The 22,576-nt window shown below is 39.1% G+C and overlaps 1 protein-coding gene across 1 annotated transcript; it reads left to right on the top strand.

Annotated features, from left to right (window-relative positions):
- Positions 1 to 2,190: 2,190 nt before the first annotated feature.
- Positions 2,191 to 19,297, top strand: LOC110860937 (endoplasmic reticulum chaperone BiP). Its single transcript, XM_022110052.1, has 10 exons — positions 2,191 to 2,240; positions 2,360 to 2,509; positions 2,567 to 3,698; positions 5,161 to 5,170; positions 9,515 to 9,560; positions 10,390 to 10,817; positions 11,174 to 11,459; positions 12,429 to 12,787; positions 13,797 to 14,131; positions 19,259 to 19,297. Exons 1-10 carry the CDS (start codon positions 2,191 to 2,193, stop codon positions 19,295 to 19,297), a joined length of 2,835 nt encoding a protein of 944 aa, XP_021965744.1.
- Positions 19,298 to 22,576: the final 3,279 nt, after the last annotated feature.

Here is a 22,576-nt window from a genome sequence, read left to right as displayed (position 1 = left end):
TCTTATGGTAATCAAATCTTTACAAGAGTAGATAAAAATTATGGCCAAATAGATAAAATGTCTAACGTACGTAAATAAAGTTAATTCTGGAATTCAAACTGTTGAAATTGTGGAATAAAAACTTTAGCATTTCACGTTTGTTACGGCGAAGAAACTATAAATGGTGAGTAGCAGGCAGCTTGTCTACTTCTAATTTTATTGGTCATTTTATCTACATCTATGTACGCATAAAATATGTCGCATGTATCTCTTTGCTAATTTTTGAATTGAAGTTTTGTTACACTGGTTTACATGCATGAATAAAAAAAGTAATAAGACTAAAGATGGTAACCCTAGCATAACATTGCACTGAAAATAAGCTACATGCCATGTTTTAACACTTTACATCCTACCTAAGCCATTACCTCTACCGTCTTTAATAACGTGAAATTAAAAATCTTAGCAACATTAACCTTAAAAACTAGCGTAAAGCTCAAAGGAACGTATCAAGTTGGTCTAATACCAAGACTGGTAATTCAAGTAGATTTTGAATAAAAACTGATCTAATATTTAAACCAATTAACAATTTGACCTAATTACTTAAATTATAATTATAAGGTTCGAAAAATTTCACAAAGAACCAAAATAATTTTGAAATGCAACAAATTAGGTTCGATCTCCCAACCAACCCAAGTGGACACAGACAAGTGAGATTTTACAAATATATAAAAGTTAAGACACAAAAACACTGAAATAGATGATGAACATCATGATGAAGGATTTTCGCACATTAGAAAGCTAGAGAAATCTGTTTTATTTATGTAACCTGAAGATGTAATTTAGGGCAATATGAAGCATTTGGGGTAATTTGACACTTCTCTCACCCATTTCTATTGAGCGCATGTATTTATGTACATCTCACTTTTTCTTATACGGTGCGTACCTTTTCAATGTTGTGCCAAAGTGTACGCATCTTTTACCAGTAGCTTCCAAGGGTAACGAATAACCCCACACCTCTCAATGTTAAACAGAAGGCCAAACCTACCAAAGGTGTGCGTGAGAATGAACCCGATCCTACAAAAACTTTAATCGATACGGCATTATTCAGAATTATATTTAGATTTATATGTACATACGTAAACATATGCATACTACATACATCCATGTTTTAATGAAAAACTCTAATAAATAAATACTTATCACCCTCCACAAAATTATATATATCAGAAAAACTCATTTATTTCTAAAGGTTGCCGACATGATTACTTCAGTAACCAATTCTGAGCGGAACGATGTCGACGCAAATTTGTTCCTGTTGTGCAACAAACCTAAACGTGAATCTACCAAATTAATCTTGATACTGTAAATCTTCATTCCACTAAAGCGTTGATCCAACCCTGGTTTAACAACTTATCCCCCAAACTCCTGGAACAATGTACTTTTTAAACAGCCACATTGTTCAGTTACACCAGTATTTAAATATATTTCAAACGTGCGTCCTCCACCTCATAAACTATCAAGGTATCCATATCCCCCCGGTACAATTCCCCTTAATTTTGTCCCGCCATGAAGTCATCTTCCCGCAAAGTATTAGCACCCGTGGTCCCAGTTTCTTCTTCGTCAGGAAAGATGATCCCCATCGATTCACTTATGAAAGCGACAACTTGTTAAACGAAACCCTAGAGGAATATAAAATTAGAACCAAGCGGTTCAAATTAAGCATCTCAGCACAACAAAGGAATTGGAATTGTCTCACCAGATTTTACATCTTTCCTCCCAAGAACTGGCCCCAACCAGATATCCACGAAGAAGATTTTTCCGTCGACCGAGTTGAAAATTTGTTCAATGCTTACGATCCGATTCGTGTGAATTGCTTTCCTCGTACCGGATATCATATTCTGATACCAAATCCGGTACTTGATTTTGACGAAGTAATTACAAGTTGGAGTTACCTGTTCAATAGATTACTCAGAAAAAATGAATTGCTTGAAATGCTAGTAACAAAAACCAAATTATCCCTCTCATCGGTATATTCTAGTGGACCGATTCAGATTCAAGTAACACAAATTCTCGCTTGCTGCCGGTACTGTGCCAGATTCTCTCCAACCTTTTTCAAGATCAGTGACACGAATGAACAGAAAATACCAAATCTCACGGAACTTCAACTCTTGACGAAAACCATTAACAGAAACGGATTTTCGGTTCCGATATATGTCGCCTCGAAAGGGTATGCGTCATGGACACACAACGACCTGGAAGCTGTAAGGAAAACGCGGTGATTTCAAATATCCAAGAACAATATTACTGCGACTCATCTTCTCCTGAATATCGTCACATCCGGACTGAATCGAAGTACTATAGTATTTAACCCTGAATTCAGTCAAAACTTGGACCCAGATTCAATCCTGGGGGAGAGTCCCAGACAAGATAGACGACCTACAGGAATTGGAAGCTACGAGTTCAATCCTGTATTTCCTAATATCATCACCCATTCACAATATGGCTACAGTCTGGTCATGGAAAGTAAAAGGTACGCGAGTAATTATGCTACTAATTTTCAAGTTCTAAATTTTAAAACTATTTAAAGGTACACTTTTACCTCCTGCGGGAAGCAGAGCGGTCAGACCAACTTGTTCAATTTATTCAACGCTTTTGACATCACGACCTGGGTTCTTATTGGCATCGTCAACATTTCGGTCGGATGTTTTGCACTGTTTATAATTTTCTGGGAGGAAAGTAATAAAAATAAAAATGTGGTTTCCCCTTTCCGTCACGATGGTTACCAAATGAAGCACTCCCATTGCAATTTTTCACAGTATATACCACGAATACTTGTTGGATTCAGACTTGAACTGGGGCAGGGCACTGACTCACTAGCGGATAAGGAATTGAGAAAATATTGGAAAGCGATCCTTCCCATGTTCCCCTTCCTTTTGGCAACAATTCTTCTACCAAACTCATTTAAAGGGGACAACATCAAAAATATAATTACACCCGATGCTGATGAACCCTTCAAAAATTTCGGTGAAGTTCTCCATAACAAATTTGTATTCTTCTCAAAGGAAATCCAAGTTAGTTATGGGAAGTTAGGTGCCTCCCGGGGTACAGAGTTCCACTATATCATGTCCGGATTACTTGGACCTACGCAAACCTATGTGTCTGAAATTGCCCCACAAGACTATCAGGAAATTACCTCTAACCTTCTGTCTCACACCAAATTGTACACCGGGAATGCAAAACAGATACTTTCAACGGCCATGGACAAGGATGGACTGCACTGCCCCAAGCTTGCCATGATCGGTTGGGTTGATGATCTTCGTTTAATACAAGAGGAATTTAATCTTTTGTACCAGGCAAAGTCGGGGATAAATGATAAGAAGATCTCATTTGTGCTAGGGCAGCAGTTTTTATTTACGCAGTTGGAAGGTTGGAAAATATCACATGTTGTGGACGACACGGTGCAGTGGAGGGTTCAGGATCTTAAGGAGTTTGGATTTCTGAATAAAATCTTGTGGTATCAGAATCAAAGCGAGTGGCTAAGTCGGCGAGGTGAGTTGAAATCGTTGCCGGTTGGACAGATTGCGATTAATAAAGGAGTTAAACTTGATAGCAATATGAAACACGTTTTTCGATATTTTTTCGTATTTGAGATCGGGATCTTCATTTTAGCCGGGGTTGCATTTATGGTAGGGAAATTAAATTTGATTTACTCCTATAAGGTATTTACCATTACATAGCTGCTTTCAATATTAACTTAATTAATTATGTTATATAGCCACAGTTTAATCCCCAACAAAAATGTTGCTTGGTTAAATACTTTATCCACTTATCTGATTAAGTCGACAATCTATTCATTTATAAGTTCGGAACGGTCGATGCTGTGTTGCGGATGCTAAAAAAATATTCTATAATTTCTGTCATATTATCCAATCATAATTACTACCAGTGGATCGATTGTGTCTAATAGTGGAAATGACGACAGAAGAATGTAATTGGATTTTTTAACTTCCCAAGGATCTAATCTAGTTTATATAAAGTAGTTACCTAGTTTAGTTATGAATGAAACTGAACGAAAGCTTATCAATATAATATGTAGTCCAAATAAAGCTTAATTTTTCTTGAAACAATTATTCCTCTGGAGTTTATTGTCGCTACTTGCTTGACTGCTAGAATTTAGCAAAGATGTGGACAAATATATTTGGCTATTTTCACATCTTCTATCTTCTGAAGACGTGAAAGTGGGATATACATACATGTTAAGTATTTTTCTATTTTTGCTCAACATAAGCAAAAAATGGTTTGATCCGGGATGGGGCTCATCCAAATTCAACTGCTCGCCATCCAGGAGTAATTTTTCTGAACTTCCTACTACATTAAACAACCGACTAGCTTGTACCATGTAGTATTCAAACTGATTTGTCTCGATACTTGGCGCAATTCCCCCAGATTTTCCAAACTTTCAGAAGCATCGTTTCCACCGTTCCTAAATCCACATGCATTATTTTGGAAAAATTAAAAATTTGAAAGAGTTTATAATTTTAATGAATATCAAAAACTGGCAAAAAATTTTGAAATTCAAATTTCAAGACAATTGGATTTTTCATAAGTCAGGCAAGTCATTCTGAAGAGACATGTTCTCGAATTTTTTGATTCGCGCTAAAATTCGAAAATTTACTGAAATTTTAATAAACCGTTGCAAACGAAATGTAGCAAAAGGGTGAAAATACACGGAATTGTCTTTGTGGCACGCCCACAACGTCTTTCAGCACTTTCCTGTCATTGTCTAACATTACCCCACGTCTCATTTTGCCCCATTTTGACACCCCCACCCGCGTAGTTCAAACGTACACGACAATACCTTTCAATAGACACCCCACATGACAAATTCATTTTTTCGACATTCGACACCTCCCACACGGTCATGGAGTCGTCGCACGTCGAAATGATGGCGATTTCTGAAATTCCCGTCAAAAAATACGTCTAAAACGGTGGCGACAAAAAATTCGACAATTTTCGACTTTGGCGTCATCACCGTGGCGCCGTGACCTTACGACCTACAACGCCCATCTTCCAACTCATCCCGTCCCCAAAAATTAGAAACACGTTGGCGAAAACCGGATGCCGAAATTCGAATCCGTTCTAAAGTTATCGTGGATACGGACGGACGGACGGACGGACAGACAGAAAGACGGACAAGACATTTCCATAAAGGGGTTTTCACCCCTTAATAATCGAGGTTTTGGCTGAAAATGTTTTAAAATTCGCGCCTCGAGCTCAAATTAGCGCATTATGAAAAATGAAAAAATATGGGTATGTTTATTTTTTGTGGTGAACAAAATAAAATTGGTCCCATTAAGATCTGAGTTTTACACGTAAAAGCCTTGCATTGTGAGTGATGAATTGATATTTGACTACATAAATGCATAGTTTTTTTTTCTGCTTGCGTTTTTCTTAGAATGTTTTGATAAAGGTATTATTTTTGCTATAATGCAAATGTTTGAGAATGTATTTCTTCTTTAATATTCAGGGATTTTGTTTAATATGTAAATCTTTACTAAAAGAGAACCTAAGGATAATTTTGAACATAAATAATTCCCATAATATTGTTATTTGGAGCAAGAATTATACGATTCAACAACGCGTTCCAGCTCTAATGTTATTTGAATCGAGTATTTTAAAATGTGGCTATGGTCAGTGTGTGATGATAAAACCAAATCTTTGGCGGGGCAATTACCCTGAGGGTATTAATTCAAAGAATTCGAAAATTCGGAACGTTAAATTTCGATTTTGAAAATTCGTTACCTTTATATTTGTTACCTTTAATTAAATGAAGTTTGGATGTTATTACCTTTAAAAATTCTAAATTTTTAACTTAGCAAAATTGCACAACTAGATTTTGGGAAAAAAATTCCTTCCTGTTGGGGGCAATAAACTATTGAGGAAGGAAATTTTTTCCCAAAATCCATTTGTACAATTTTGTTAAGTTAAAAATTTAGAATTTTTAAAGTAAATAGCATCCAAACTTCATTGAATATTAACGCCGAAAAGTTCATTTTAAGTTCTCCATAAGGATACATGACACATGGGGCAGAATGAGACGGGCGGGAATGACTCATGGATGCTTGCCTTAATAAAAAGAATCGGACGGTCTATCACACCTTTCTGAAAATACATAAAAGTTAGTTTCCTTCAGTACATCCATAAATATAAAATATCTGTACCTATATTATCTTTAATTGATTTTTTTCGACTAGATTATACTGACAATTTTCTACATACTGACGAAATTAATTAGCATTATTTTACTTTGCTAGCAAACAATTATGTAGTCTGTATTCAACTCTGTGACATGCAAAGCTTTACAAGTTTTTTGCATAATAAAATTTGAGAATCAATCTACGAAATTGGTACATATGTAAGCAAAGCAAACACGCCATTCTACCCGAGCATCTAATTAATTAGAGAAGAATCCATTTCGAGTTAAATATTTAGTTTTATAACTTGAAGTGGCTTCTAGATATATACAGGTTGATCTTCAGCAGTTGAGTACATACGTAAAACGTTGGGTAATTTTATTTTGCTTTGTTGTACACCTAACTGATACATAAAAATTTGTATGTGGGCAAAACTTTTTTAAATTCCTAAAACCACTAATGTTCCTTTTTCTTCCGTCTGACTCTATTAGACGATTATTAATATTTGGTTTTACATATTCGCATTTTACTTCCTTGTAACAATAAAGACGAATGGTTTAATTAGCGTAACATATATTAATTATTCCTCTACTGTACCAGTTTGCCTGTTATTGTTCATCAGATAAGTGATCTTTCTATATATTTGCCAGCCATATACTTGAATACTTCAGTCAATATTTGCTCTTGTAATTTGTCTAAATCTGTCAGATCACAGTGACTATAAGTCACAACTCCTACCTGTTTTGTGTATAAATCGAAATTGGTTAAACACTTAAAATGTTGGCTGCATACCTTCATCTCTTAACTTTATTTGTAGGTGCACTTAACTCCAGTCCTACCACAAAACCAACCGATGCATATAATTTGTCCTCCTTGCTAAAGAATTTAACTGATTGTGACATACAAATTATTGAGCCCGGAAAATACCGGAACAAATTCTTCTTCGCTGATTTAAACCTCGTATTTACCTCTATTTTCTTGCCAAACTACGAATTTGGACATTATGTAACTATCCAGCGAGCAGGGGTCATACCTGCAATACACATTTTTAAAGCTCGCATTGCCAAATGTAGGCTGACTTTTATTTTGTACGACGCAGGCAACAAGGTGCCTCCTCACATCGCCATGTTTCGTATAATACACTGGATATTGATCGCTTCAGGATATAATCATTATTACCGACCTCCCAACAACCATGGGTATGATGCTTTTTTACCCAATATCAACGCAGTAATTACCGTTGTCACGGATACGACCGCATTGCTGCCGTATTTTACTCAACAGGGAGTTGACACATTCCTCCGCGCCTTGTTTTACTATTTCTCTGTAATTTATTCAATACCAGGGCAACCCATGGAAACCTGTTTCCCCTTGGAAACCCGATTTCAGTCTAATATGACGCTATCCATGTATTCAAAAATGATATGTCGTCCACTCGAATCAGGAAAGCTCCTTTCAACAATTGAAAAGTTCGGGGCGCGGGAAACATGGTGCAGTGTGAGAAGGCCTGAGCAACCACAGTCTACAATGGATAGGGTATCTCAATTATCAGTTAGTTACTTATGGTTCGATATTTTCTCAAAGACTAATATAAGTTATACGAATCAAGATTGTCACATGAACCGACAAATAAAACTTTTCAGCGCGGAAAGTAAGGAACTTGAAGTAATTCATGTAGCACATGTTATCACGTATAATGAGGGGTATCAATTCCTAACGTGCCATTCGGAACCCTACATTACATTCGCGTTCTATTTTTCACCTTATCAAAGCGAACTCTGGATCGTTTTGGGTATCACAATTGTTACAATTATCTTACTAACGACCATTGTCCATCATTTTCATGATCGACTGAATAAGCACTTATTCTCCCCGTGGTTGTTCATGTTAGCATCGCTGTTCGAAGAGGGAGGATCAATGCCTAGTATGGTTGAAAAGGCTACCTTTTTTCGCCTCGCTTTTGGCATTTGGAGCCTCGTGTCTGTAATTCTGACAAACGGGTATAACGGAATTATGATTTCAGACTTGAATTCTCCGCGTGAACTAGCACACCCAGAAACGTTTGACCAGCTGCACTGTGAAAAGTCATTTGAACATGTATTAGAATTCCTTCGATTGGAAAAGTACGGACTTCTAAACAAAAACAAAACATTCCCGCCAAACATTCATGAAATTGCGTGGATAGAATTTAGTTCATTTCATTATTATTTACTTGCTGTATCCTTACATGACCCATCTTTCGATACTGGTCCTGTTGACATTAATGTTACCAATGTGTCGGATAAGTGTTACAGATTGTTATCTTCAATAACGCCAAACACCGGAAATCTCGCATTACCACAATTTTTAGCTGCTCTATACAAGGTAGGGTTTGATTTCCTAGGTGCATATTCGGCTGACGGCCTTTACAAAGTTGTGTTTAAAGACTTGAATCTTTTCACGCCAAAGTATTCCTTCTATCCAAAGGGATTCAGCTATTTGAGTGAAAATTACACAACTTCATGGATACGAGGACAAATTGAAGGGGAGATTATTGAATGCGGGAAGACCGTATTTATAGCAAAATCCTCGGATCTTAGACTCGAGTATGAATTTCTCTCAAATAAATATCCAAACATAAAATTCTTCACTAGTTCTCAAGTGGTGCAAAATGTTCCAAGTGGTATACTATTTAGACATCCGTGGAAGTCCGTAGTTATAAAAAATTTTATAAATGTGGTAGAATACGGAATTTGGACCCACGTAGACAAAGCAGAAAAAGGAAGGATTAACGGACAGCGGTCACCTGTTCTAAAACAATCTGCACGGGATACACCTGTAAATATTGCTACGCTAGTGGGCGCCTTGCCAACGGTTTTTATTCTATCTGGTGGCTTGGTTACTGTTGCAATTCTGGTTTTTAGCGTAGAATGTCGGGCACGAATATATTTGCTAATTGGTCGTATTCGTCACACTATGGTATTCAGAATTTATCGAAAGTTTAATCAACTAATGGTAACATCTGTCCGCGATATCGCTCAAGATGTTCGTTAAACAGATAAAAAGCGTTAGTATTAATTTAAATTTAATTTTAACTAAATTGTGTCCAATGAGTCAATTAGCTCTTACCCCTAGTGAGTACTAGTGCTTATTAACTTATTAAGGTGGTATAGTATGCGGGTTTTGAGTTTGAATTGTTTTGTCTCAACTTTCCCTTCTTCCATACATTCAAATGACGATTTTGAAACCTCATCATTTCCGTGATTTTTTTGCAATATGAAAGCTTTAATGCACCTAAAAATCGATAATTTTTAGGTTTACAAAGTTAGGCTGGTGTGATTTTGATTTTTTTCTTCCATTTTTTGGCACGTTTACGCTCGGGATCGATTTAGGAACGAGCTATTCTCGGTGAGTGGACGTTCTTACATAAATTGTGTGACGTATAAATAAATCTACATACATACATTTTATAAATATGTATACGTACCTATGTCTTTTGTATGTATGTATGTCTTCATTGCATAAATGGCCAGTAGCCCTTTCAAATCATCAACTTTGATTATTTACAGGATTTAAGAAAATTAAATATGTATATATGTACAATTTTGAAAAATAATGAAACCCTTTAGATAAGTCCGCCATGAATTCAGTTTACCGACATAAACTCTACTATTTAAATCCAGAGTAAAGCCTAGTACTCAGGACGAATTTTTCGCGTGAAAAATTTTAGCGAAAGAAGAAACTTTAACAGTAACATTTTGGAATTGACTTGAAGAAACGTAATTCCTGCACGCAAAACAAAAATTAGTCAAATCAAAACCGTCCGTGTCAATAACCGCCTTGGTTACAATTGTGATTCCGAGTGATAATGAAATGTTTCCGTTCGGTCATCACATTATAACTACCGGTATAAAAATCATCATAACTCGGAATCAACATTTTAACCAAGGCCGTTAACTCATATATTGACACCGGCGGTATTGATTTGACCAATTTTTCTTTTGAGTGTGGAAAGGAATTGTTTATTATAAAACAAATATCGCATGAAATATCCGACCTGGGTGCCGGGCTTAATTTTAATTTGAGTAAAGTATACCGTAAAGTTTGGTCTGGATTTAGTCCACCTTTTAACTTGCATTCATGTATGGTCTAGATATTGAAATTAAGCCAATTTTCACACCAATGAGCCTAATTTTAAAGCCTCGACTAAAAAACGTGTGTCAAATTTGCCCCACAGCGTCGGCGTGTTTCGGAACGGGCGTGTCGAAATAATTCCTACCGCCGAAGGAAATCTGAACTTCCCCTCGTACGTGGCCTCCACACCGGAAGGGGAACGACTGATCGGCGACGCGGCAAAAGTTCAGCTCACGGGAAATCCACGAAACACCGTGTTTAACGTGAAACGTCTCATTGGTCGGAAATGGCGAGATCCAGAAGTTCAAGCTGATATTAAAACGTTCCCGTTTGAAGTCATTGAAAAAAATGAGAAGCCTTGCATCAAGTTTGGAACGGATAAGAGTTTTGCTCCGGAAGAAATATCGGCCATAATTTTGGCCAAGATAAAGGAAACAGCAGAGACTTATCAAGACCAGAAGATTACCCACGCCGTGATAAGTGTCCCCGCTTATTTCAACGATGCTCAGAGGCAGGCAACTATCGATGCCGGTATGTCATTTTGAATGGGTGTGGTGGCACTCAATTTGGAAATTTTTATTCAATTGTGTACAAACCAATTGTTTCATGTAATTACTGACAATTCAGTCTTTTTTCAAGCTAAATCTAGCGAGTCATACCAAAAATTTTAGCCAAAAATTAGTAATCACGTGACACTCAGATTTCCGTCGAATGGTCAATTTGAAGAAAAATATCGGCGGCGGAGTTCAATTTTCGAGTTAATTTGCTCTCACTTTTTCCAGAAAACCAAGGCGGCCGCGTGGCTTTGCCCCCCAAATATTTTTTGGCAAATGGTCATTTAACGGGAATATGATTGTCACGTGATTCCTAATTTGGGTGTGATTCAGGTGTGATTGCTGGATTAATCGTGACCCGTTTGATAAACGAGCCCACGGCTGCCGTGATTGCGTACGGGCTTGATAAACACGGAGGAGAAAAGAATATCTTGGTTTTTGATTTGGGTGGGGGCAAACTGGACGTGTCCGTGGTCTGCATTGATCACGGGGTTGTTTTCAAAGTGGTCTCCACTAATGGGGATACTCACCTGGGCGGGGAGGACTTCGACCAGAGGGTCATAGACCATTTCATTCAATTGTATAAGGACAAGGGAAAGGATGTGAGAAGAGATGATCCGTAAGTGAGAAGAACTTGATGACTCGAGTCGTGCATGAATCCGACTCGAAAAAAATCTCAAATCCATATTTTGAGCATTCCATTCTCGAATCTGAATTCTTATTTCAAAATAAGAATTCAGATTCGAGAAAGCAAATGCTATCTCGAATCCGACATTTCTCGGTTCGACTCTGGCTTTGTCCTGATTCATGGGGCACTGCTTACATACAATGCAATGAGTCATTGGGCATCCAAGACCGGTTTTTCCGATTTTGAAAAACCGGTTTTATCACACTCGAAAACCGGTTTTCGATTTTTAATAAAAATTATTTTAGATCTACAAAATATTAGTTATTTCATGTTTTTCATACAAAAATAAATTTTTCTGAAATATTTTTTTCCCAAATGAATGCCCAAAGATTCTTCAACTTTATATTTTATCACATTATATTTAACGTCTTTTTAAAATTTTGTAAAAAACCGGTTTAAAAACTGGTTTAAAACCGGTTTTACGAAAATTTAAAAAACCGGAAAAATCGAAAACCGGTTTTACGAAAGTTTTCCAAAATCGGAAAAATCGAAAACCGGTTTTTCAAAATTTTCCGATTCTGGATGCCCTAGCGATGACGCTACCGGTCTCGCTCCGAATTTGTCGAAAACACGATGATTATGTAGCTTAAGATAAATAATTAATCACGTGTTTCACAATTTTTCATAGCGAAATTATGATATAAAACATTAGCGAGAATTCCCATTTTCATTTTGAAACTTCTCTCGCAAGGGAGAAAAATGAAAATTCTCGCTCACATTTTCCATCATACATAGCTTCGTTAAACCTGAGCGTTATGAAAAATCCTGAAAAACGTTTTTACTTATTTACCTTTAGCTACATTATTATTGTGGTTTCGTCATAATCGGAGCGAGACCGCTGGCATCATCGCATTGTTCGTACAAACTATTTTTTAAAAATTGCATCCATATAATTCACAGAAAGGTTCAAAAACTTCGTCGCGAAGTGGAACGGGCGACACGCACTTTGTCCTCCACTGAAGCAATTCTTATAGAAGTTGAATCCTTTTTCAATGGTGAAGACTTTTCAGCAACTTTAACCCGAGCAGAATTTGAGAAACTTAACATGGACCTGTTCCTATCCATGATAACACGGATACGCAAAGCATTACAGGATGCCAACATGCGGAAGGACGATATCGCTGAAATTCTCCTGGTCGGTGGGGCTTCCCGTATGCCGAAAATTTGGGAATTAGTTAAAGACTTCTTTAATGGGAAGGAGCCAATCAGGGGAATCCATCCTGATTTAGCCGTGGTTAATGGACTCGCATTTTGCGCCGGTAAGGCTCGAATTTGTGCAAATCGATCACAAATTTAATTCAACAACCTCTTAAGGTGCAAGTTTGGCCGAAATATTTGCGTTGAAAGTGGGTAAAATAAATCTACAGATTTTTCACTTATGCCGCAATTTCTCCTCTTCAGATGCAAATATCTCGGCCAATCATTGGGAGGTTGTTGAATTAAATTTATGATCCATTGACACCAATTTAGTCAAAAACGAGCAGCACACTCTGGGAATCTGTGTCATGTAGGGGTACATGTGTATTTAATAACGGTAAATACGGTAATAACGAGTATTACCTAATAGTAATATTATTTTAGCAATGAAGCACTTACTACTCAGAAACAAATTTCTACCAGTCCGGTAAAAAGTTATTAGTAACCGATGCGTGGACTGGACGTAATGTACATATGTATATCACTACCTGATTTTTAGCAGTGTACACTCTTGAAAAACAATTTATCAAATTATTACTGACCGATGAGCATGCATACATACATATTCCCTGGCCGGCATGGTAGTAACGGGAATTACTTACAATGCGATGGTGTGAAGTGTAACCCTCCGATTTGATTCCAATTTTGAAATTATGCGGTCAATGTACATACAACCAACATTTCTTGAGGCAGTTTGTGCGATGGTCAGAATTTGTCAAAATATTTTAGGTCAAAGTTGAAAAACGGGCGATTTTTACCAAGCGGAGGAAGCAAACTCCATTCCCATGGGCAAAATCGCTCATTTTTCAACTTTGACCTCAAATATTTTGACAAATTCTGACCATCGCGCAAACTGCCTCAAGAAACGTTGGTTGTATTGACATTGACAGCATGGTTTCAAAATTGTAATCAAATCGGAGGGTTACACTTCACATCATGGCATTGTTAGTAATATTGGTAATGCAAAATTTACCTATTACCAGACAAAATAAACTATTACCCCCCTGTAGGAAGCTGTTACCAGTACTCTATATGACTTTGCCACATTTTTAATAGTAACCCTTTTGCTAGGACGATATTCTGATGAGCTGGATACCGGATATTTCGTATTCCTGGACGTAAATCCCTTCGCCCTGGGGATCGAGACCGTTGGTGGCTCAATGTCGAGAATAATTCTAAGAAATACTCTAATTCCTGTCAAGAAATCGAAGAGTTTCACTACTTCCAGTAAGGATCCCGGGGTGATTTTAGTGTACGAGGGAGATTCGCAAATCGCCAAGGAGAACCATTTCCTCGGGAGATTCGACATCCCAGCCGCCGAGAAAGTTGGAGAGGAGCGAGAGATTGAGGTGATCTTTGATATTAATTTTAGTGGAATTTTACACGTTCGTGTGCTGCAGGGTTCGGTAAACATAAAAACCAATCCCGTGGGTTATTACGAGGTTTTTGGGGTTGTTTTCTGGCTTTGTGTTTTTTGGGGTTTTTCTAAATTTCGTGGTAATTGATCGTGGATATACATGAATAAACACTTTATATTTATCTACTTCTTTATTCTATATTTATTTAAATGCTTTAACAGAAATTTGTGGTAAGAAATAAATTATGCCTTGCTTGGTTGCATCGAACAGAACTAACACTTGACATAAATGAATACAACTTCACTCCGCAGTAGATCCTTTGGTTGGGCGCTCTGAGTTAAGAGGTCGGTAAATCATGCATAGCTTATCTACCCCAATTCTACGTCGAGTATCAGTCATAATCGACCCCATTGTTGAGATGCATCGCTCCACGGCGCAGGGAGATGCAGGAAGTATATAGTGTACAAAAATTATCTGACGGTCCCAAAAAAATCATCCCACCTGCCACAAAACTTGTCAGAACTTTCTTGTTGTTGTGTTCTCGGTACTAATTTTTTCTGACAATGTCTCTCAGACGTTTATGTTCAAATGTGGGAAAAATTATAAAAACAACCTCACGTTTAGATGAAGGAGAATTCGTTTCATAAATTCCTCAAAAATTTTGGGTTCCCTGACATACTGTCAAGTTGTGGAGGAACCGGAAGCCATCCAGAGACCCAATTCTTCTTGGACGACCCACAATAACCTCAGCCATAAGTTTGGACATGATTTTGAAAATAATGTCCCGAAAATCTGCAAGTTCGACCATAAAGCGTAGTGGTCCTAAATCGCGCAGATCGATTTTAACCATTTTTGGTAGGAAAGCTGTCGTTCCATTATCCAGAATCAGGTAAAACCAAGTGAGTAGGGTCACTTAGCTTTCATGAGTCCCAAAACAACGCATTTTCGAACAAAAACATTCAACATCGACTAAACTTTAGCAAATTTCTGAAGCAAAACGGCTTTTTGACTGCTGTCGAAAAGGGTGGAGAAATTTTATGTACGCAAAAGACCGGAATGAATGGTCATCATGTGGCGAATCCTCACTATACAAGGTACCAAATTGTGAAGAGAAATGAGGTCCCCGATAAGAAGCTTCAAAAAAACTGACTACCATTGATGGGTTGTGGTTGGCTCTGCAGTCTTGGCGCCACCGAGCTGCACATCAATTTTGTTTGTCAAAATATGGTCGGACAGTTTTCGGGTAGCCACATCTGGCCAATGTACTTCGATACTATGCAAACTACCAAACTTTTTCCAAATTCGAAAGAAATTTTGTATTAACAGGATGGAGCACTAGCCCATGCTTCAAATGCTACCACTCGCTTTTTAGACAAGAGGTCGCTTATCATCTTGAGGAAGTGGTTGTAGCTCGGAAAAAGCCCGAACACACACCGAGGTGAACATTTATTGCCTCAACTTAAAAGCAATGCGTTGAACAAACCAGTTCCACCCGATTGTGCTTCGCTGACTGAACTTTTAAGAACAACTTTGAAAAAAATTCCAAAAACTGGACCGTTTGGAAAATCGATCATAAATTTTCAGGACAAGATTTCAGGACATGCAAAAATCGTCTGAGGACACACCAAATAGTGTTGTATTACATGATATAAACGATTTCGTCAATAAAAATTTCCTCACGCCAAAATTCCAATAGTTGGAAACTGTACTTTGGACCGTCAGATAATTTTTGTACACCATGTAGCATTAGTTTTTTAGCGAGTGTTGCAAATCCTTGGTTAACAATTTTATTCTTTGTATTTTTTGGTGCATCGCCATAGATATTTATGTAAATGAGTATATTTAGTTTGAGTTTATATTTGGCCGATTATTTGACCAGTCATAGGTATTTGCGGAGTATATAATTAATAAACTATTTTCTATCCACTAGTATTGAACTTGTACAGAAATTGAGAATTCTTAAAAACTACATCAATCTGAAATTCCTCAATCAACAGAAGTAAAATTCTTCTGAGACTGACATTTTCGTAGTTTCTCAAAATTCCCATTTCTCTCAAAGTTCGATCCTGTTTGGATGCAGTATTATGAAAAAAAGGTAGGTAAGTATTCCCCATTATACACATACTGATAAATATGTCAGCAAAACTGGTCGGGTATTTACATATCCCACACCTTATTCAGTTGCAGAACTATTTGCATATATTATTATGCAACATGTGGGACATGTGCGAGACGTGGTGGTGTGAGGTTGCTCTCTTCGAGACTCTTTTCGACTATATTCATAAGTGGGCGTATTTAATTAATTACGAAATAATTACTGCCTTGAAACTACAAATTTTGTCTTGTCAATTAAGTTTTAAGAAATTACTGTTTGTGATATCTGAACTGTTTCAACCGGTTTGTTTTATCCATATTGTATCGAAAATTTGGACTCGAAATATTACATTTCAGCTGGTGAGAAATTTATCCCATCTCAAGTTGAGTATGTACATACGTATTTTGTATTTGTAATGGAACTTATTGCATTGTGAAAATTGTGTAATGCAACTACGTCGTGTCACTCTAATCTTCCCTGGCTGCCATCCTGCAAAACTGCTGAGGATTTTTGGGTGTGGTGGGGATAGGGACGCCTTGCCTACCACATCTCGTCGACCTTGAGGGGACGCCCAAAGGGTCAACCGCTGGGAACCATCGGGTCTCTTGGGACGCCCGGTTGCACCCATGGAACCTGGCATTCATAATTGCTGTTGGAAGCTGGGGGTAGAACATTCTTGCTGTTGTCACTATATTGGGATTCTGCTCTCGCCATGTATGGAATGTGCTGACACCGCCTGGACTTACGCCCTCAATTATATACCTAACTTGACTATGTATTTTTGCAAAGAGCGATTACACTGAAGTTATGAGCAACCGAGCACCACCACGTCGCTTCGCTGAGGAATTTTGCACTGGTTATTATTAAAGCACAAGTCTCGAGTTATGGTGTTATATATATTATGTACGTTGTAATGTTATAACATATTAAGATCTTGTAACTGTATGCTGTTATTGTACTGGTATGATGTTATTTTGTCACATTGTTATGTAGAATTTTGGTAAGATTTGAAGCAGATTGGAGCACCTTGTCACACAGAATTTTGTACTGTTTAACATGCTAACGGACGACAGGTACGGCGGCTCGAAAAAGTTATTTGCTATGAAGTGGTTTGTACAATTACGTTGCTAAAGTAGAGCTTTTTGCCAGTATCTAGTTTGAAGCTGTATGATGAACTAAATTTCTGTTATAACGCATCGACTTTTACATGAGTAGTTGGAAATTTGTAATTGACAAAATGCAATTCGTTATACTGCTGTTATGATGTTATGTCGTAAATTGTTAGTTGGAGATTTGTAATGGATACAATGTAACCTGTTATATCGTTAAATCACGCTGAGTTAACTTGTAATTCTATGGGCCATGAGCCTTGTAAGAATTATTCATTGAATAAATATTACATTATTATATTATATTATTATTATATGCAACATGTTTATTATCCGAAACTTATTTTAATAATACTACACATTTTCGATAAAATAGAGTAAAACTAGCTCAAATATGAGCACAAAACACCCACAAAGGCGTCTAATATTTCGCAATGAGTTGACCTCGTCTCACTAAAACTAATTTCATCACATCCCACAACATTTTATCTGTTTCATGTGAGTTCTCATCTCATTTCGGGCCATCTTAAATCTCATCTCAAACTCATCTTCACATGAGATGAGATGAGGTCATCTCACAGGCAATAAATTTATTACCAATATTACCATGGCCGTAAATACAGTCATAGTTTAATTTACAGCACATTAGATGAGACATCGAGACTGGCCTCTCAAGTTCACCATTTATTAAAGGGTGAAGCGAAGCGAAATCCCTTTATACAAATGCTTTTCTGTCCGTCCGTCTGTTTGTCCGTATCCACGATAACTTTATGACGGATTCTGATTTCGACATGCGGTTTTCGCCAACACGTTTCTAATTTTTTGGGACGGGACAAATTCGAAGATGAGCGTCGTACGTCATAAGGTCACGACGCCACAGATTTTTTTACTTCGCTCCTTTTAGACGTAGTTTTTGACTCGGATTTCAAAAACGACATGGCTTTGACGTGTGACCGTGTCGCGTCACTCCTTTACTACATTTCGTTTGCAAAGGCTTATTACTTTACCAAAAATATAAAAACATTCATAATTTATCCTGGTCTTGTTGCGCTCCGTAATGGTTGTAGAAATACACTAAATATATAATTTAACATACACATTATCTCGCCATTTTCATCGACTACATGCAGGCATAATATTCTGTAAGCACTACCTTGAAAACACGGATGGCGACTGCTTTGTTTTGGAATATGAAATCATGCCAATGTCAACATTATCAAAATGGTATCAATCTACATGTACATAATACTCCATTTATTTAAATAGTATGGCAACATAAGAATTAAAATGAAGTACCCTTTCGGAATAAGATACACTCTGTGTTAAACTTTTAATGACAATGTGTCTGTTCTGTCAAAATATTCCCAAGGTATCAATGTGCTTGTGTTTATGCATGGTACTATGAGTTATCATAGACAAATACGGAAATATGTAAATTCACCGCTTCAAATTCAACCCAATTATTATTTAGAATACTTAACAAGTGAATAAACGAGACACTGCGTAAAAGCCTGAACTTATTGCCTTGTGTAAAGGAATTTTAGTTAAAAAATAATCGCTACCCGTTTTCCATGAATAAGCTGAAAACACAAATCGTTCCTACCCCTTATTTAATATTGATGAAAATTAAATATTAGTTTTACACAACACCATTTTCATTTTCCTGGAGTACATATCTACAAAATATCTAATTTACAAAAGTAGATCAACATTTGGTCAGAAACATTGTATGGGTCTCAAATATCTGATGTACAGATGTGCCTATTTATACAGTCAGCGTTCTCTTTAAAGCTAAGTATTTTGTAATATTCACGTCATAAAGAAAAAAGGCCGAACCAATTTATCTTCAGCCTTTGTGCAGAATGGTTCGGAAATACGGTAAACAATATTAAAATAAAAATCAACACTGTGCAATGCACAGTGTGCATTAAACAATATAATTTAATTGTTGTTTTGTGAAACACTATACAGGTGCTGATTTCGCTGCACATTCCAGAGGGACAACAATAATTAATTGAATTTAAAGGACCTGTCCCGTTATAATTTAACTTCAGGCTAAAATCTGCTAAAAATAAATAAAAGAACGCCCATATATTATGTCATCATTTTAGTGGGTGGGTGGTTTCGATTTACTTAACTTTTCCATGTTAAAATTCCCTATCGCTAAATTTTACGTTGAGTGGGTGGGTGTTAAAAATCAAGAATTTTTGATGACGTAATATATAGGGCGGTATCCAATACAGTCACCAGACGGTCCAAGGCGACTTCGTGCCGATAAAGGGGTCTGGCGGTGACTAATCCGGCAAAGACAAGTCGGGCGACCTCATCGAGGGTCTCTTGTAGGCCAAACGGGGAAGGGTGTGTGGACCAGGCGTGGCTCATGCTGATCCACTGGTATTTAGTCCGTCTCGACCCAGTCAACCATCCCCATACCTGAATTGACATGTCTGACTCCCTGTGATATTTCGATATGCGTAAAGTTTGGGCTACCTCAGTTAAAATCCGTACACCTAAAATTCAATAGTATAAGTGTATACTTACGTAGCCAACCCCAGGGGAGCCACTACGGACGCTAGGATTGACGACTTGACGTCTGTGTATGCACGTGGTCGACTCCCTTGGTCCGCGGATCGCCCGACTTGAGCGAAGCTAGATAAAATCCCCACGCTGAGCTTGGAGGCACCTTCAGGTTTGTAAAGTCGGCGAGCGAGACAAGGTCCTTTGCATAGGTCGTGAAGACTTTCAGCGACAACCTTGGGACGCCCTTCAGTAGTGTGACCAAAGTCGCTCTTCTGATTCCGGACATCACACATATGACCGTGGTTCCGGCGAACTGTTCGTCCGCGGAATTTAGGTAGCGCCGCTGGTTCTTCCTAGACACTGCATGTCCTAGGAGGGCCTCGAGTAGATCCTTAACCAAGGTGTTAGAGCTTGATAGTGACAGGTCGATGACCCGTCCGTTGTGTCGCACGAGCGCAGCTCCCTGGACCGCTTCTGGGATGGAGGAGAACAAATACACTGGGAGAGAGCTCATTGTGCTCCTTTAATTGTCACCGAGAAAGCTGATTTGACTTGGAGGACTGGTTGGATTTCGCCAAACCCGAGGGAAAGTAGTCGGGTGGAGGGAGAATCTGTGATACCGCCAAATTGGCTCTTCCCAGTCTAAGCCACACTCGCCATATACATGCGCTCCCCCCTATCTCAGAGTTAGATTGGGCAATTGACGGAGAGAGATCTGGACCCAAAGATGTCTGAGACGTCACTTCTCTTCTGCCGGGCATGAGAGGAAGTGTCAGCGGCACAAATTCTCTCTCCATCAGCTGCCCATTCTAACTCTGAGATAGACCGCTCTCATCTACTCAGCACTGATCCTGAGCGTACTCCCAAGTAGTCTTCTCTCTCGAGTCACAGTTTTGTCTCCACCCGACGACTTCCATCGTGTTACACCTTCTTAACCCGGCTCGAAGATTAATCATTTCCAGGGAAGTAATAAATGACCTATTAATGTCTTTTGTTGTTAATCACACCAATTACCTATTAACTCTAACATAAGTTCATGCTCACCCGCACAGCGATCACGGGCACCATCGACTTACTTGACTCAGAGAGTCTTGATATCCGCAGCGTTCTGCACACAAACATGCTTCTGGTAACCGCGATTACGAACAAGCCTGTTACGTTAAGCCTCTAGTATACGCGTTTACGAACTAGCCTCTAGTATACGCGTTTACGAACTAGCCTCTGGTAAACGCGGTTACGAAGCGTATAAGAACCACACTCTAGTTAATGAGGCCGAACAGTTACGCTGTCGAACGGTCCTAAACGCTGAGCAATGGGTGCTTGGTCAAGGCGTTGCCGAGCGAGTGTGGGTGTAGTGCATTTACGGATTACATAAAGTACTCCTGGTCACGCATGGATGTGTGTCGAGTACAAAGTGCGCGGATCGGGCTCGGGATTAATATTTGTTTATTAGTCGTAGCGTTCACCCCGCAGAGAGATAAATAGAGACGACATAAACTTCTAAGCTTATAAGTTTATTGGCCGGTTGGGGGCCATGATTTAGTTGATCTCCCTCCCCGTGAGATTTCCTGGATTCCGGGCCCCCCCTGGGTCGGCTGCGTCCTATCTGGGGTATCTTGACGGCCGCGGTCCGCTTGGCCCGAATGCGCGGAGCTGCTTTATCAGGAGTCCCTGCTCCACCTATACAAACAAACGTTCGTCAATCCGACGATCTGGATCCCTGGGTCGACCCGCTAAACTTGGCGGGCTCACTAATTCCCACCTCTGCTCAGGTCGTTGAGCTTCCCCTTCCCTGCATGTTGGTTGCTCCCCAAACATGGCGGCGATAGAGGCACCCCGGTCGGAGGTACCCGTTGACGGAGTACGCATTTTCGCAAGCAGCGCTAGGGCGTCATCGAGCTCGAGGGTGGGTGGTGGGGCGACCGGAGGGGGTCCATCGTGTATTGTCGATATGTGCCGACTCAGGTCAGACTCATATATAGATCTGTACCCGCATCCGAGGTGGGTACACGGATGACGTACTCCAAAGAGACTTTGTGTCCGATTGTAGTGATTCAGATAAGTCACTCTGGTCCCGAATGTTCCGGTCAGCTCGTGACAGAGCGGACAGAACATCAGTCTGACGGCCCCCGTCATCACCTGCTCGCATTTTATCCATTAAAGTTCTTCTGACGCGAATTTTCCCCTTTCTTCCTGAGCTGTTATCTCTAAAAGATATAAGCGGGATCGTAAGCTCCGGGTAGCTCTGCAGGGCAACTATTTGTGTCTATAGGTACCTGTAACAACCGCGCTGATTGCGTCGTCAATGCTGGGGGGAGGAGGACCACCTAATCCTCTCCTCATTGCGACGAGCTGGACGGCGCATTCCTCTCTGAACCTTCGCGCCGTAACCACATGGCTCATTTCGACTCGGACTTGGCTGTGGGTTGGGACGTCCGGAGTTAGTACGTCTTCCAAGTCCGGACGACGTGCTCCCGCTAGACCGTCGGCTCTCTCGTCCGTAGAAGGTTCCGGCAGCTCCGGACCCAGAAAATGGTTCCGGGGCTGATCATCTGTGGATGATCGCGGGGGAGAGCTCGGGCCCGACCCATCAGAGGATCTGGACACCTCGGAACGATCCCCGACTCCTAGGTTAGCCCCCGACTGTAATGACGAGCGTTAAACATGAACCCACATCCAGATTTAAGGACTGCCCGATTAAAATTGGGTCATATATCTCAAGTCTCACTACCTGGAGGTCAACACTAGTCCTACTGTGTTTCAAAGATT

The sequence above is a fragment of the Folsomia candida genome, unplaced genomic scaffold, assembly GCF_002217175.1.
Source record: "Folsomia candida strain VU population unplaced genomic scaffold, ASM221717v1 Fcan01_Sc036, whole genome shotgun sequence".
In the NCBI taxonomy this organism is placed as follows: domain Eukaryota; kingdom Metazoa; phylum Arthropoda; class Collembola; order Entomobryomorpha; family Isotomidae; genus Folsomia; species Folsomia candida.
This window is presented reverse-complemented; position numbering and strand designations above follow the sequence as displayed.

Bases quoted from the DNA above. Each gene is read 5' to 3' on its own strand.
- LOC110860937 (XM_022110052.1), top strand. From the start codon at position 2,191: ATGTCGCCTCGAAAGGGTATGCGTCATGGACACACAACGACCTGGAAG. The intron at 2,241-2,359 runs GTAAGGAAAACG...CCCTGAATTCAG, and splicing joins CACACAACGACCTGGAAGCT to TCAAAACTTGGACCCAGATT. The intron at 2,510-2,566 runs GTACGCGAGTAA...AACTATTTAAAG, and splicing joins CTGGTCATGGAAAGTAAAAG to GTACACTTTTACCTCCTGCG.